Source organism: Opisthocomus hoazin, chromosome 9, assembly GCF_030867145.1.
Source record: "Opisthocomus hoazin isolate bOpiHoa1 chromosome 9, bOpiHoa1.hap1, whole genome shotgun sequence".
Taxonomy (NCBI): Eukaryota; Metazoa; Chordata; class Aves; order Opisthocomiformes; family Opisthocomidae; genus Opisthocomus; species Opisthocomus hoazin.
In genome coordinates this window covers 11905184-11922204 of record NC_134422.1, presented here as the reverse complement: position 1 = coordinate 11922204, position 17021 = coordinate 11905184, and the positions used below count along the sequence as shown (strand labels likewise).

Genomic DNA, 17021 nt, shown 5'->3' with positions numbered 1-17021 from the left:
ACAAAAAATACAGCATGAGAAACAAACTGCTTTATTTTGCACTCTGCTTCCATGGTCCCCTTCTCGTGTTGACAGAAACAAGAAGAAATGTCTTTGGAAACTATTTTTGTTTCCATTTAACAAATGTATTTTAGGTTTCAGCTCCAGCGTGCAAAGGTTTTTCTTGGCTACCCTGCATGTGACAAACTCTTTCTGCTGTAATGCAGCCTTAAGGGCAGCAGTGGAGAATAACTTATGCTCCTGCCACTTATTTCATACTTTTCGTGCTGCCATATTGAGTAATGGTAACATGTACTTTACTTGAGTTTGCACCTGGACTGAAGTCCTGTGTTTGAGTACCTTTCCAGAAGCTGAGTTTGGATCTGTGCTGAGGTGCGTGTGGCCTGTGGATTATTGTTTTGATAAAATAGAGTTCAGGGGTTTTTTCTGTTAAAAAACAGTCATAGTTTTTTAAGCTTCAGCTTGTAAAGACCTGGCTGATCCCTAGGGATTACCTGTCAGAACCAGCTCACACGCAGGGTCCAGTTTTTTTTCCCAGCAAGGACTCAGAACTGGAGGCACGTGATTGAAGTGGGCTTTCGGCAATGCTGGTGACATTCACTAGTACAAGGAGAATTATCAGCCCATCAGCAGCTTCCAAACTTGAAGACCTTTGTGTTATCTTCTGCTTACACCACTGGCAAACCCAATAGGGCTGCAGTGCTTCAAAGACTTATAAAGAAACTCTCAGGAGGTGTGAGAAATTATGTTCATGTGACCCTTTAAACTCACTGCTTAGCTTAGCACTGCCAAAAAATACTCGTGGTGCTGAATGGGAGAACTCTGCAGAGTCTGGCTGCTTCCTCTTACCAGAGAAGCCAAGAGCTTGATAAACTACTTTTATTTAACTTATATCTTCTAATTGCACTTGTCACTTCAATGACATCTAATAATGGTTTGTAGAAGTATTGTAGCTATTGTAGATATTCAGAATAAGTCCTTTAAAGCTTTCTTTTAAGCAAACTGTGTAATTTAAAGTATCTAGATGGTTTTCTGGTTTTAAATTGTACAAAAGGTATTTTAAGCATTTTCAGTGTAAAAAAATCCTGACATTAAACTTTTTCTTCTTTGGAAAAAAAGAGTGTAATTATGCTCCCCCTTCAAATGAACTCTTTGCTAATCACTGAATATTAATCCTAAAGGGCTTCATGAAGAGCATAGAAGAAAAAGGAGTTTCTGAAGATATGAAAGGGAAAGACAAGATAGTATTTGGCAATATTCACCAGATCTATGACTGGCACAAAGAGTAAGTTTTTGGTTTAATTCCTTTTTAAGCACCTTTGTAACCACTCGTCCATAAAGGATTGGGGTATATGGTGTCTATATGTCTAAGCTGCTGTTAATTGAACATCAGCAGGTCATTCAGGCCTGAACTTCCAAAGGATGTTGCCTCACTTTAAATGGTCTCTGTTGGTTTGTAAGTGCTGTGTAATAATATAAAAAATCATGGCTACGTTGAATCCTGAATTTTCTAATTCTTGTGCTTTTAGCCACAGTTTCATGATACACTAGATCTTGACGTCTAGCCAGCCAAAACAGCACAACTGCATGATACAAAGCATCGGTCTTACATAAAATAATTTTTCCCAGTCAAAAAAAACTTTAGTGGGCTGTAGCTTCGCACTGCCTGGCTTCATGGGAGGGTGTTTGTCATGCTGTCTCTGGTGGCAGATGCAGCTTTATGCTGGCTCAAACACCATGCCAGGAGTGCTGGCCAGTGTGACCAAAACATTGCACACAGGAGAGTCTGCTCTGTGTCAGTGCTGCACTGCCAGCGGCACTGCCACTCCTTGCTGGGGAGCCACAACAGGAGGCTCAATGGGAGATATGACTGTGGTCCATCCACAGCTTCTGAGCTATGGCTCATAAGCAGTCCCAACACAGCTCCCAGAGAGCTGCTGCTTGTGGAGTACTTGCTGGATCCTCAGGAAAGCTGCTGAGGCTGCCACAATTGTTTCTTGGGTCACGGCTGTAGGCTCAGTTCATCATGCTGATGAGCAGTACCAGTGCCGACATGGCTTACTTGCTGTGTCTTGTGGTTCACAGCAACACGAACATCTTCACATCCAGCTGACAGGATCATGAAGGCTGACCGTACCAGCAGTATTTGGCTAGTAGGGTGACAAAATGCAAATACCTTCAAGATCCTTCTCACGTGAAAGCTCTGACGTGCTTTGGCCTAGCTGGTGCTTTTGACTCTGAGTTAGGAACTCTATTCCTTGAAAATCTTACTCATACAAGTAGCTTTTAAAAAGCTGCTGGAAACACAAGGCTTATTTCAAACCCTGAGCCATTTCTGCTGTAACTTTATGAACAGCAATGTCTTGCTTATGGACAATATGGTCATCATTTCAACTCTGCCACTCAGAAATAGTCTACAGCTCCAGCTAAGCAGAATTTGAGCATGCTTGTGAATGCCTGAGCAATGGACACCAGGCTGGATCTTCCTTCAACTTTGGACATTTCCCTCACCCAAGAAACACGGTGTCCTTCCCATCGTGTGTCCCACAGGTGCTTATCTCACGGCCTGAGCCTGCCCTTGTGTTCTGACAGATGCCCTTGTGAGCACATAAAAAAAGAAGCTAGAAAAAGCTTCACCGTATATTAAGCTGATACCAGCAACAGAGTGTTTTATATCAGTGCTATTCACAGTCTAACTGTGATGATGGGAGTTTTCTGTAACACACAGGGGGGATTACCTATTTTTAGTTCTGCATACCTGGGTCAAGAAGTCTATTTAAATGCAGATGAATTTAACATTTACAGAGGACTGACTTGTGGAAGTAGCTGTATCTGATGGTAGTGATGGGACTTTTAGTTGGGACAGCTGTCCAGTGCTCATCTTTTGAGGTCCTGGGATTTCTTGAGACCAGACTGTTGCAGGCACGTCCCCTCACCAAATGTGACTACTGTAGCAAATCCACAGAGGCATCCGAGACAGAAATCCTGTAGTGAAAAAGAGGAAGATCATGGAAAGGGAAATTGTCAGGATTTGTCTACCAGTTAACAAAGCCTGCCAGTATTTTTTAAAGTTTAGTTTAGTAGCTTTTAGCTCACTTTTAAGTATCCCAGTTATATTGTTGGTAAGGGCATTCCAGCTAGAATGAATGACCTCACAAAAGCTGCATGTCAAGGTAGAGACTGTGTTTATAAATTACTATTACTGTTATGAATTACAGAATATTACTAACAGCAATATACTGAAAACCAGTGAAAAGGAGAACATACCAAAACTCCACCAGCAAAAACACGTTGATTTGTTTATTCAGGTGGAAACTTCTGCATCTCTTTCACATTGACCAGTACTCCAAATCTGCTCATGCAACTGAGAATTCCTGGTAAAGCTTCAGCTGAGTTTTCACAAGTGTTTTGGTAAATGGAAAAGTTTTGCTTTGGGAGTTCTCAGTGAAGGAAAGCAACTCTTGCAATTAGATAGTAATTGGCATTTTTTAAAAATTGAAACTACTGTAATAATAAAGAAGAGCAGATAGTTTGCAAGGCAAGACCTCCATATTTCACAGCTCTCATCTAATGTTGTAGAATTGCCATAATTAAGGGCTGAAGCCGAGCTTACCTTTTCATTTATTATTGAATACTATAGCTAAAGTTGCACTGAAATATTTGAAGGACAAGTAGTTTGCTGCTGGGATGACGAAAAGACGTATTCTGAAATGCTAATATCCTTTCTTTCAGCTTTTTCCTGGCTGAACTGGAAAAATGTCTTCAAGAACCTGAGCGTTTAGCACAGCTTTTTATTAAGCATGTAAGTTTTATTTTGTTACCTGTCTCTAGTATAATTGTCATTTAGGGTGTGATGGCTCCTTTCCAAAAATACCTGCTTGTGTCGGCTTGATAGTTTTACATGTCTAAACTTAATTTAAACATAAAATAGCCCTATAGTTATGCATCTTCAGTGAGCAGCTGGATTGAACTAAAGCATTAATCGTTGTCTTCCTGTAGACTTCTTATTTTGGGGGCAAGGTTGATGTGGCCAAGAACACTTGCCAAAATATAATTATGGAGGATACTTACCAACTGCTATGATTGACATGTTTGTGTGATATTAGCCAGAGCACAGCTCTATAGCAATTTTCAGACCTACCAGCATGGGGACAACATCTCTAACTGGCTGCGCCCATGGAAACCTCCCCTTGCCTGAGGTGCAGAAGTGGGGAACAGAACCAGTTGTCAATTCACTTCCCTACTTCAGCAAACTAAATCTCTGATTAAATAAAAAATAAGGAAGACCAAGCAGAACATCTTAGCAACTTTCTGCCAGCTTTTAGTAGCAGAACAGAATGGTAGGCAGTATCTCACCAGGCTGCTGTGCCTCTTGCTTTCACAGGAGCGGCGATTACACATGTATGTGGTATATTGCCAAAACAAGCCACGATCTGAATATATAGTAGCCGAGTATGAGGCATACTTTGAGGTAAGCATTGCTTATTATACATTACTGCTACTTACAGCTGTGGGTCCTAGTCAGGTAGACTATTCTGTCACCTATGGGGTTTATCTAAGAGAAACTCTAGATGATTTTGATTCTGCACATGCTGCTTAAGTCTCTGCTACAGGAGCAAAAAGTTATTTCGTTTATTTCAAGTTGTCATGTTGTTAATTTCTAATAAATACTTAATCCAGTACTGACTGCCCATGGTCCTCAGAGTGCCACAACTGCATTGATTTCGGTCCTAAATCTGACTTTTTAATCCGTAGTCTACAAACAGGGCAGGAGGTAAAAGTCATTGGAGCTGAGTGATGCCTATCATAAATTCCCAATAAATTTGTGTGTTTCAAGAAATCTTTGGGACGAGACACATTTAGACATTAATGCAAAAGAGGCTTATTTAACAAGGGAAGGATGTTTCATTTCACCCCAGGGCATGAGGCATGCTCTGCAGGACTTCTTTGTGAGCTAATCCCTGCTGCAGTGGAAAGAGCAGTCTCCAGACCTTGCAGTCCTGCTGGGTCAGCTCGAAGGGGGCAGGGCCCCTGTGCTTTCCAACGCCTTCCAGCTTGGTCACGACTTTTGCCCAGTCCTTGCCTAAATAGGATATGCCAGATTTTTAAATCCTCTAAAATTCCCTCTTGCAAACAAAAGATTAAGAAGAGACTAACTTTCTGTGGAAGCACATCTCTGCTGAGACATTTTATCACATTCCCAGTCTTACTCTGTGATTGTTTGCAATTGTTTTTAATCCTCAATTTTTAGGAGGTTCAACAGGAAATAAGCCAACGGCTAACCATCAGTGACTTTCTGATCAAACCCATTCAAAGAATAACTAAATATCAACTTCTTCTCAAGGTGAGTGGAAAGATGCAGTTTGGACTAAACTATAGTCTGTGTCTTGCATTAGACAATGTTATTTTAAATCAGCCTTAGTTTCAGCTGAGGAATAACTTCACCAAATAAAGAGGAAAGAGTCTGCTTATACAGGGGCATACAGTGACAGAGTCACATGGAAAATGTCCTGAGAGCAGGAGGGCCACATCTGTGGCAGTAATTTGCAATATAGGATAATAAAAAGACTTTTTTACTATTTTCTATTAGATTTTTTTAATAGAAGAATAAACTTCAAATAGGGATTTTCTTCCTCTGGAGTTTCAGAGCACTCTTTTGTTCAATATTTTAAATTGCAATAAAAACGCACAAGCGTGTTAATGAAGCCTGTCTTTGGTGCTGAATGGCATGCTTCTAATAAATGCTGTGGCCTCCATTTCTAATGATCTCTCTTCAAATTAGCAAAAGAAACTTACTTCCAGAATATTCTGATGTCTTAAAATCTGGAGAGCCCTTGGCAATTTTTTTCTCAAGGAGTCTGACCACTCTGGCTTCTGCTGACTTTATCCACAATGCCAATTACTCAGTATTTCTGAAAATTCATCCCTAGGGTTCTACAAGCTAAAATCTCAAATTAGGCGTGTCTGAACCCTGCCCTGTAATCTCCCGCACGCAATACCATGGCTCTGAGCTGGCTTCTTCTCTTTTTTGGACTAGTCTCAAGCAGGCTGCTATCAGGCCACAGTTTGGTAATTGTGCACTAGGAAAGAGACATCAGCATGTTGCCTGAAATGCCACAAGGAAAAGAAAGATCTTCATGTGTGTGTGGTCTTGTGACTTAAAATGGGGAACAAGTCAGCACTCTGAAGAGTTAATCCCAGCTTTGTCTTTTTTCTTTGACGTTTTCAGCAACCATCCGCACCCCTTTTCCATATCTATAAAGTGGTTATAACATTTAGCAGCCTCTGAAGATGTATTTATTAATATTAGCAAGTTCCTTCTCCGAAAACCTAGTGCTGAATATCCTTTTTTGTTTTCAAACTGGCATCTTTTGTGTTCTCTTTCTGAAGTGCCTTAATGCCAACCTTTCTGCTTTCTCCAGGACTTCCTGCGGTACAGTGAAAAAGCTGGTCTGGAGTGCTCCGATATAGAGGTGTGTTTTCATGTGCTATGTTATCTAACGGCATTTTCTATGGAGGAATGAAAACCTCAGTATTCCTTTGACAATAGTTGAAGATCCCACTGATATTCTAGATGTGGTATTTCTCTTAGCTTAAGTCAGAAGGAGAAGATGAAGGTGCAGTCCTGTATTGATGGTGTACCACTCTTTTAGACATTACCGTATATCTTCAGCGCGTGAGAGCCTCATTGTGAATAACCGCTAGCAGTGATTGTCCTATTGAAGTTCATTATTTGACACTTTGCTTTTAGGAACCCTCTGATTCTATAGTAGTAATACAACAACCTTTTTCCTTAACAGAAAGCAGTTGAATTAATGTGCCTTGTACCGAAACGTTGCAATGATATGATGAACCTGGGTCGCCTCCAAGGCTTTGAGGTATGAATTTGCATTCTGCTTATAATAACAACTAGGCAAAGAAAAGTATTTTATGTTTCTATGATTGTCTCTACAAACCTACTCTACTCCAGGCTGTTTATCTAGTGTTTGTTCTTCTCCAGTGCCGAGCTGCATGCTTTGGTGAGGTTTCAAAGGTGGGGGTGATACACATCTCACTCTGAACTTGTGACAAGCTGTCTATTGTTTCTTCAAAATGGGAGGTCTGTAAAAGCTTCTGCAAGTTTGAATTACGCTTCCTACATCTATTGCCAGAGCAAAATATGTGGTGAACCGGACTGCTCTGCCTGTTAGTAAGGTGACCTAGCATTAACATGTTAACACCTCCCTCTGAGTTTGGCAACGTCCAGGATGGGGCTGGTGAGTTATAACCCCACAGGTTACAGCTTGTGGTTTGTAACTAAGCCAATGCAGACTTTGTCAGTCCTGGTGAGATGTCTTATCACCAAAATAAAGTCAAGTTTGTCTTACTGTATTATGCATTGTAGCATTCCTGCAAACGGGTAGGTCCTGGGTTTTTGCACCTTCAGAGGTGTTGTGTCACTGCCTGCTGGCTTAAGGGGTGATGGAGAGCTCATGACTAGAGGGAATCCAAGGCACTACAGTAACAAACTACATAATGGGAACAGTGTTTGAAATTAACTACAAGAGAGTCTACTTGATGCTTTTGGTTTTATATGCACAATCAGTGGCAATGAGAACAGAGAACACCTATGTTATTTTACTTAAACTGAGCTCTTGATTTACAAGATTGCTGCTTTGATAACCTGGAGGGGATATGTGTCACGTGAATTCAGTGCTGCTGGGACTGCATGAAACATAGCATTGTGGGATTGTGGTGGGTCGGGGTGTGTAATGTTGGTGCCTTGTCTGCTTCTCAGGGCAAGCTGACAGCTCAAGGCAAGCTGCTGCAGCAGGACACCTTCTACGTGACGGAGCAGGATTCTGGAGTTCAGTCTCGACCGAAGGAGCGTAGGGTGTTTCTTTTTGAGCAAATAGTTATCTTCAGTGAACTCCTTAGAAAAGGATCTTTAACACCAGGCTACATGTTCAAGAAAAGCATAAAGGTAAGAAATAGAGACGGAGAGGCATATTCTGTTTGATGGTTGCGTAAGGAAATCGTACCAATTTTCTGTATTGGGAGACTGGTCTGTCCTGTCATAGGTGGATGACCATGTGCAGAAAATATTTGCATTTACCTTTCAGTGGATCAAAAGCTGTTTAAGACCACCTCTAGATAAACGACTAGGTGTCTAAATTTACTGGGTCATTTTTACAAGCACCACAGCCAGGGCAGGTCCGCTGTCATTCATAGCTCTGAGTTAGCAAATATTGCTACAAAGCCTGCAGTAGACAAAGTATACAATAGTTGCTTTTAAGCATGATCATAAAAGGTGGGGGAAGGTATAGTATCCAAACCAGTCATCTTAGGCCAAACTTTAAGTTAATATGAAGCCTCTATGTGACATTACTGGAAATACTCTCCCTATTGTGGGGAGGGCTCTTAGTACAAATGTGAATGTTGCAAGAAGACAGAACTATTCCAAAAACACACACAGTTCTAAAAATGCAGCTATGAGGAATTGTAAAACCAGCTAAACTATAAAGAAAGTTTTAAGAAATTAATTTTGGTTTTAAACTATCTTTCCAGATTATGGGGCTGGGACTAAAAGTAAAAACTGAAGTAACCAGGGAAAATACATATTTGTTTGTTTGCTTAAGGGGTTTTATGCTTGCTTAATAAATGCCAGGTTAACCTCTGAAATAGTAAGTGAAGGTGAATGACAGAACGTGATAGATGTCCTGATAGAACAGCCTTTGCTGTGCCTGCAGAAGGAGCAAAGTCACTGGTTCATTTGAATGTCGTTTGAATTGTTCAAAGCTGGGAAATCCAGCCTGGGATTGATTTCCTTTACAAAGGTACAGGTTAAAAAGAGATGTGGGAGAATGCATTGTGTTTGCTCTAAATGTTAAATGGTACATTAATGTGAGATAGAAGAGAACAATATCAGGTGAAGTAATGCATATTAACCATAGATAACTAAACAAATCTATGATAAACAGCATATTTACTGAAATGAAGGCATCTTCTTGGCTGACAGAAGCTGCAGCATTTACTGAAAAGCCTATATCTATTTGCAAGTCAGTGTATTTCATAATTTCCAACCAAATAAAATATATTTTATTTTTATATAAAAGAAGAAAAAGCTATAAAGGAAAAACCTAAAGTGTACAAATAAACAATCATCTTGATTTAGATGATCAGCTTTGATTTTATCTTATTGCTGATTTAAATCATTATTAAAGTTGAATATGGAAACAACATGAATCATTTTTACTTCAGTTTATTGTATGTATAACAATGAGGCTTTTATCTGCAGGAAACAATTCCTGAATTGTATATTGTAGATAAAGAGAGAAAAATAAATCTCTCCTAACGTCAATAAAATTAGCTTGCCTCAAGGGTGCGAGTTGCTTTTCTAGGTAAACAGCCTATGAAAGCAATGCTGTTCCCACTGCCTGAGTTCAAAATTTTTGTGTGATAATTTTCCAGTCCCTCTTTTCTTCATTTGGCAAACAGCTCATTCTCCTGTTGAGTGCCTACAGCGAGCGTGGGATCCCCCGAGGCCCCGTGTGCATCTCCCCCACCGCAGTGCAGAGGCTGTGTGTCGGCAGCTCCAACCCTGCCTCCCCACCCCTGCTTCGGCTTCTGTCTGCTTTGGCATTTCTCTCTTGCTTTCCCACAGAGATGAGCTGTGGCCCGCAATGGTGCGGGACCATTCCCTGTAGCAGGACCGTTCCTTGCCTCCTTGTACCCCAGGCATCCTCACATTGCAGTGGAGCCTGAACCTGAGCTGGGTGATTCCCTGTCAAGAGGCACTCTGTCCAAAGGTGTCATGTAAACAGGCTGCCTCATCACTCGGCTTTCATAACCCTGCCCTAAAAGTGGGCGTCCAGAAATTGCATCTGGTCTGAGTTCATGAGCCAGAGTTTGAGGAGGCTTTACACTGTCAGCTAGGACCAAGTGTCGTTGACCTTTGAGCGCTGACAAGATCCTGCTGGGCAGGTAGAACCCATCTTCGCAGCAGTTATCAGGACTGAGTAGCCATCTTTGGCTAGCTTTGATATCATCTGTAGTCATAGTTGCCCAGTTCTCTGGGAGACACTCCCAGGGAGATGTAGGCTGTTTCCCTGTTGGTCATGTCCTCCCACACAGCAGAAGGACCTAGCCAGCACCAGAGATCCCATTTCTTTCCTCTGTGTCACAGCAGTGACTGTGAACAGTGGCCTCTCTGTTAGAGTAAGAAGTGCATTTGACTTCAAATGGTTCTGGTCTGTCAGGGAGATGAGACTCCCTAAATAATGTTCTCCAAGATCTGTCATGCTCAAACTGTAATAGACGCTTCAGCTGGATGTCCTACATTAGCGAGGAACCCTTCTTTAATGCAGTGAGGTAGTTAGCGTTCAGAAATTGCACATCCCTTCTTGGATACTTCTCAGTTGGATACTTTTCAGACTCTTGAAATACCTAAGTGGGCAGCCTTGGCAAACGCATCTCCCTGAGATACAAATAGGAGGTGAGGGACTCTGACCTACAAGTCTTTTTCCTGGAGTCACACCAGGATTGACTTGCTTGCTTTGACTCTCAACCAGAGGAGCAAGAGCTCAGAACAGGAGGAAGAACATTGTCCAGGCTCACTGTCTGTCCCTTTCCTTGTACCCATGTCAGAGGAGTTCCTGCATGTCCCCCTAACTTCACAGGGACCCCTAGAAGATAAGGAAGAGGATCCTTCCATCTTGCAATTTGAATGCTGGACAGTATTCAGATGTGGAGTGGATCTCTCCATACCTTGACAGATATTCAGAGCAACGGGAGATAGACTTCTTCTAGAGGGACGTTACTGCCTTAGTCTTCAGAGCTGTCTGCTTTTGACATGAAGACTCTCTCTCTTTTTTTGAAAGTCTGTGCCAACCTATTCTTGTTTACTGTCATAAATATAGGTAGCTCAGGAAAATGTAAAGTTATGGGAACACTTAAACAGAAGCCTCACAAGGGCAGGACAGGAGCTGAAATTGCCACCCATGAGATTTCCAGAAAGTGTATCTGTGACTACAGTCAAGTGAAGTGATTGCGCGCAGATGACTCTAATCTGCTGGAAATAAGATGATCTGTGGAGCATCAAGGGAGAACTGCTCTTTTTTTTCGGTATATCCCTGTGCATGGTCCATTCTATTTTTAAAATACTCTAATGACTGAGACTTTCTTTCCCATGGAGGATAAGAAATGTAAGCACTTATTTAAATTTGAGGAATGATAGACTTTATTAACATCTTAATAGGAACATTTTAACTCTGTTTACAGGTTACAGTAAATTTTTAGCACATCAGTCAGGTCTATGTTACCTTAAAATAGAAGTTGTAATGCAAGGCAAGGCAGACGGATGTCTGGTACATCTGTCAGAGCTTTATGAAGCATCATATTTAAGCTTAAGATTAATCTGCCTAAATCTAGATGAGGCAAATTCTTCTGATTGTGATCTGACAGTCTGTTATTGCACTCAATTATTTTCAGGAACTTTTCGTAACAGTTCTGTTCTGATTCTTGAGTAATGTTAACCCATGCTCCATATAACACATGCTTACTTTGGCTTGTTTCAGATGAGCTACCTTATAATTGAAGAAAACGTGGACAATGATCCTTGCAAGTTTGCTCTTATGGGCCGGGAAACATCAGAGAGAGTCATTTTACAGGCAGCTAATCCAGAAATTCAACAAGCTTGGGTACATGACATCAACCAGGTCCTGGACACACAAAGAGATTTCCTAAATGGTACGTACATGGTCTTTGTTTCCCAAACTGTGACACTAAATGAGATTTAGAATCTTTGTGTCTTTGTTCCCTCTAAGAGAAAAACATTCAGCACCTTCTTTTCATAAGGAAAATCCCAAGGAGAAAACTAGACCCCGGTCTGCCTGTCATTAAGTACTGGGTCAGGTGGTATCCACAGAGTATGTGGGAAAGTGTCCTCATAATTTACAGAAGGTCTTTGAAAAGAGACCACCTCGGTGCCACTGTGCAGAGGTCTCTGTCCTGCGTGCCAGGTCTGCCTGGTGGGAAGGTGAAGAATGGAAGAAGGGCCAGGCAAGCATGATCTGAACTGCTGCATGGCCCTGGAGCCCACCCGGAGAAGCTGCTGGAGCCCCATCTTGCATTAAAGACCCCTGGTCATTCTGGCCTGGCTCTATTAGCAGCATCTCGTGGACTGGTTTTGGCAGCCTGCCAGCTCCCTGCGTAAGTGGGTGGTGGGGCCCTGTGCAGTTGTCCTGCGTATATCGGTCAGGTTCATGTTCAGGTCTCAAGTCCTTCCATGGGTGATGTGCCTTGGGTGGTACTTTTGTGCAAGTTCCTTTAGAAGTGCCGGGACTGGCAGGGCTCTGTCGCCTGGTGCTTTCCGTTCTACAGGGAGATTTTAAATCCAGTCCCCTCCCAAGAACATGTTGAAGCTGGGTTGCCATTGTATCTACACAGTATCTCCCGCTTACTCAGAGCAAGGCTTATCCCCAGGAACCTCCTATTCAACGTCACCGTGTGCTACAAGCTGAGGACATGAGGTAGGACAAAGGCTGCCTCACCATCCGCCCCCTGACAGGCCCAAACTCTGCGGGGCAGCAGCTGCTTTCAACAAAAACAAAAGAGAGGGCAAGGAAACATCTGGGCTTGTTTCTCCTAGGAACCATGGGAGCTGCGCGTGAGCAGGGGCCTTTCCAAAACGTCAGCTTTGCTTTAGGAATAGATTCGGGGTGGCTTGAAATAGTATTTCACATTAAAGCTGTATTTCTGAAAAAACCACACAAACAAACACACATGATCACCAGAAGTGTGTATTTTGAAAATACAGAGGAATCAAATGCAGTTAACAATTTCAGCTTGTTCTTGCTTGTGACTGGATGAGGGAAAGAGGAGGAACCAGGGCTGGAGGAAAAATCTAAAAATAGTACCTCTTTTGTTTGGTTGTAACAAAGTGGGAATCATTACTTTGGATGCTTCCAAAACTGGTTTGCATTATTCATTTCAAAACAGCTTTTTTTTATGGAGCTTGTGTTGGAAAGGAGTTTTATATTTTAAAATTTAATACATGTTCAATAATGAAACTTCTTTGCTTGAATTAGAATGGTTTGGCCTGGCACAATTTGTTAGCTTTTTTGATTCTTGGATTTTGGTGTTGGGTTTTGAGTATTTTTTATTGCAAAATCTGAAGAGACTCTTTCAGCTCACATCAAAACTAAGGTTCCCTTTTTCAACATGAAGGTTTAAAAAATTTTAATTTTGCTTAGATCTACGTTTCAGAAGTTAACTGGGAAAGGGTTACACGCGAAGGCTGTTCTGTGACAGTTTGAGAACTGGGGCTGAGATAAGAAGGGAAATAGCATTTCACTCATGATTGCAAAACTTAATATTGGCTTTTCGTGACTTGGAATAGAAAAAGCCTCGCATAGCCAGTGTAAAATGATTCATTAAATACATTGGTGAGATGAGCAATATGAGGTTTCCAGTTTGACCAGTTGGTACCAAAATGTTCTGGTTTTGTGTTGGTGCTGTTGGCTTTGAATGAGGGCTAATTGGAATAAAAATAAGTTCCACTAATGGTTAGCTACAGAAAATTTTTTTTAAACCTTGTGAGAACTCCACAGACACTACTGCAGGGGTCTTCCGTCCCTTCTACGTCTTTCTTACTCCTTGTGTTATTTTTAATATATTCACTCTTATCCTCCCAGGACTTACCGCCCTGTGAGCCCCTTTTTCTACTGAAGCATCTTCATCGCCCTATTTAGTCTGTGCTCTGTGAGGCCAGCAAGGAATTTGATGGGTTAGGAACATAATTGTCAGTATCTCTAAAGCTAGAAGTAAAAATAGACTTATATTAAAACACAGGCTTAAGGATTTACTTTAAACCTATAAATAAGATCCAAGAAAATTATATTGTATCCAGTCAAGCCTGTCCAGTCCAGAACAATTTAAGTGGCTTTTAGGATGTAATCTTATTGAGGCTGCCTAATCTTTAAATATGTTCTTTAGCTTTGCATTTCATTAAAGAGGATGTTTTCTGTCTTTAAAATCATATTAAATCCACACTGAGCCAATGCTGCATAAACTTAATAAAATATTCCCTGTGAGTTCTTGCCCAAGCTGTCTCTGATTTTATCTCTTCAACAGGGAAGCCCTAAAGAGTGCGGGGCTACGTACAAAGCGTAGTATTTGCATCCACAGTTCATAAGCAAAATGCTATTGATCTGTACCTTTGTTTAAAATCATGTTTTGTGGAAGTTTTTGAGACAGAAAGAGAACATGGAAGTATGTGGACACTGATTTTTGCCAGAAGCTCGTAAGAGTACTAACAGATGCTGACCAGGAGGCTGGAAGCCGGGCATCGCTGTGATAGTTAGCGGTGGAATTAGTAGTCACAAGTGGACACTCAGCTAAAAACCCTTTAAAAACACCGAGTAGGACAGATTGTTTTGAGATAGATTGAGAAGTATTTATTCAGATCTTACTGTGAAAGACCTCGCAGCCTAATCTGCTGTATATACTGGGAAAATGTCACCGTCACTGTCAAAACCATTGTCAAAGTTCTCCCCAACCTTTCTCCTCCTCTGTGGCTAATCTGCAGCAGGACCAAACCGTTTTCAGCTGCAGCTGAGGTAAGCGAGTGAAACTGGTAGTTGCTGTGGCGTAAATACGAAGCCCTTCCGTGACAAGGGTCACTGCATGGGTTTTGGAGCCAAGTAATCTTCCAGACGGCTACAGGACTATGTTTGTGTCCTTTCGGAGAAAATGGTGATCTGACATCCTCCTTGATTGTTTTCTTAGTCTCTTGTTCTTTAGTATTGAGTGATTTCTTGTTGGAGTAGTCCTGCCTTTCTCTGGAAGGGGAATGCTGGAGAGTATGCTGTGTGGTGCTGAGCCTTTCTGTTTTTCTTTCCTTTTCCTCTTGTTGGGAAAGACATTCCTTCTGTTGTGGTTCCCTGGCTGGGCTGACGCTGTGGCATTATGTCCTCCGTCTGTCTCTTGCTAGACTGGTCTCTCTGAATTCCAGTAGGTTTAGTCTGGTGCGTGTACACGGTATTAACTGACCATCAATCATCCATTAAAGCCACATGACATGTGAAAACCAAACCCATAGGTCTGGAGATGGTAGTCTGAGCCTAGCAGATCTGTTCCTTTCCCATTCACTGTGAGTCCCAGCCCTGATCCCTTCTCCTCCAAACATAACAAATTCTTGATTTCTTTACCATCTGGCATTTTTGTCCTTCCTTTTCCCAGTGTAAGCTCTCTCCATGACCACAAAATGTACACTCTCACAAGCAGTCTTTTTTTTTTAAGGCTTAAGCTGTTTAACATTGCTTGTGGGTATTTTCTGGACAGGTCTGGACTGCTGGGACTAATGTCTTTCTGCCATCTATACTTCCTCACTTGCTGGTCATTTCCAGCAGATTCCTTGAGCCAAAGCAGTTAATACAGAAAGCACACAGAGAGCCAAGTTGCAGTGCATAATTTCTGAAGAGTGTTTAGTGGTCACACTCCCTTGGGAATACGCAAATGAGACTTACGGGCCTTGACCTGTGTCTTCTGATGATAGCAAAATTCACTGTAAATGAGCTGTGCATCTTTTATTCAGGCTTTATGTATTTTGACTACAGGATGCGATTAATTTCTGCGATTTCAAAGAAAATGAATGCAATTATGTACGCTATAAATGGCAAATATTTTAGCCCGCTGTGTTGGTTAGAGAAGCTGTTCTTCGCAGTAGCATGGAGTGCTGTGTTCAGTTCACGTGCAGTACAACAGCTTGTGTCTGGTCTAGCCGTGAACGCACCATGTGCTTCCATGGGTGGCATCTCCTGTTCCTATTTGGTTTGCAGCTTCCATGTCTGTTCCAACTGACTCACCCCACACTCTCTGCATCCCTTTGCGGTGTCATTGAAAGCATATAGCTAATTCTTGTCCTCTTTTGCAGCGCTACAGTCTCCCATAGAGTATCAACGCAAAGAAAGTAGCTCAGCAGTGCTGAGGCCCCAGACCGGTAGGGTCCCTCAGCCCAACAGCAGACCCTATTCTTCTGTTCCAGTAGGGTCTGAGAAACCTTTGAAGGCTACAAGCCGTAATCCATCGCTCCCACCCCTGAAGATATCTACCTCCAATGGCAGCACAGGGTATGAACACTCACAGCCTGGAGACAAGTATGAACAAAGCAAGGTACTGAGCTCCTCTGATAAAACGTGATCTCATAGCCTATTTCTTATACCATAGACAATCTGTGAAGTTAGCTTTAATTGTCAGCTAACCAGGTCAACAGGAATCAACATACTGAGGCGATGGTGTAATGTGATTTGGGATTAAACGGAGACTGTGAAAGCTCTGGCATCCAGACGGGTGGCACTTCAGCTGGGAAACAGAGACAGAGCCTGAGCCTGGAGCACTGAACCCAGTGGTTTTCGGGGCACTGTGTTTGCAGACCTGGTGAACTGAATGTCCATTTGCAGGACTGGCAATATTCAGGCTTCTCTGTTATCCATTAACCATTCCTGAAGGGGTCTACTGTGATGGTATAGAAGAGTTCAGACCTTTCGCCACGTAACACCTCTCAGGGTGCCAGCTGAAAGTTATGATCTGGGTGCATGTGCACCGCACGCAAACCACCAGAGTCGGTAACCATTGGCGGGGTCTGGACCCTGCTGCTGGCTGCGGTTGACCAAAGCCACTTTCCAACATGACCTATATTTAAGATCATGAGATGTGTGAGCATTCGTTCAGCTTCTAACGTTGAGCCTTGTTGGTAGTTCCCGATTTGGCTCGGCACACATCATCCATCTGCAACACCACACAAATGAGAACGTGGCTGGGGCACCCTTGCTTAGCAGCTGTGAAATCTAATATGAAATAGGAGATGGATTTGTATCAGATTACTGCCGCCTTTCAGATCCTTAAAATCCTGTTCTACCCATGTGAACTTTAGGTGGATTCTATCTTTTTCCCTGGTACAGTTAGGCTGGAAATGAAGTGGTGGGATTGCTGCTGGAAAAGGCGGGTTCCTCAGCGCCGCCTGCTCACCGGTTTCTGTTGTG

The 17021-nt window shown here is 42.2% G+C and overlaps 1 protein-coding gene across 13 annotated transcripts in view; it reads left to right on the top strand.

Moving 5' to 3' along the window:
* KALRN (kalirin RhoGEF kinase) overlaps positions 1-17021 on the top strand; it is a 532117-nt gene that overhangs the window by 481836 nt on the left and 33260 nt on the right. For 11 of the 13 annotated variants that reach the window (XM_075430793.1, XM_075430792.1, XM_075430790.1 and 8 more), the window contains 9 exons: positions 1182-1285; positions 3733-3802; positions 4385-4471; positions 5252-5344; positions 6423-6473; positions 6801-6878; positions 7778-7963; positions 11556-11727; positions 15914-16152. In XM_075430793.1, the coding sequence (XP_075286908.1) occupies positions 1182-1285; positions 3733-3802; positions 4385-4471; positions 5252-5344; positions 6423-6473; positions 6801-6878; positions 7778-7963; positions 11556-11727; positions 15914-16152 (1080 nt within the window). The remainder of the gene's footprint in view (positions 1-1181; positions 1286-3732; positions 3803-4384; positions 4472-5251; positions 5345-6422; positions 6474-6800; positions 6879-7777; positions 7964-11555; positions 11728-15913; positions 16153-17021) is intronic. The other 2 variants (XM_075430796.1, XM_075430795.1) reach the window with 2 other exon arrangements.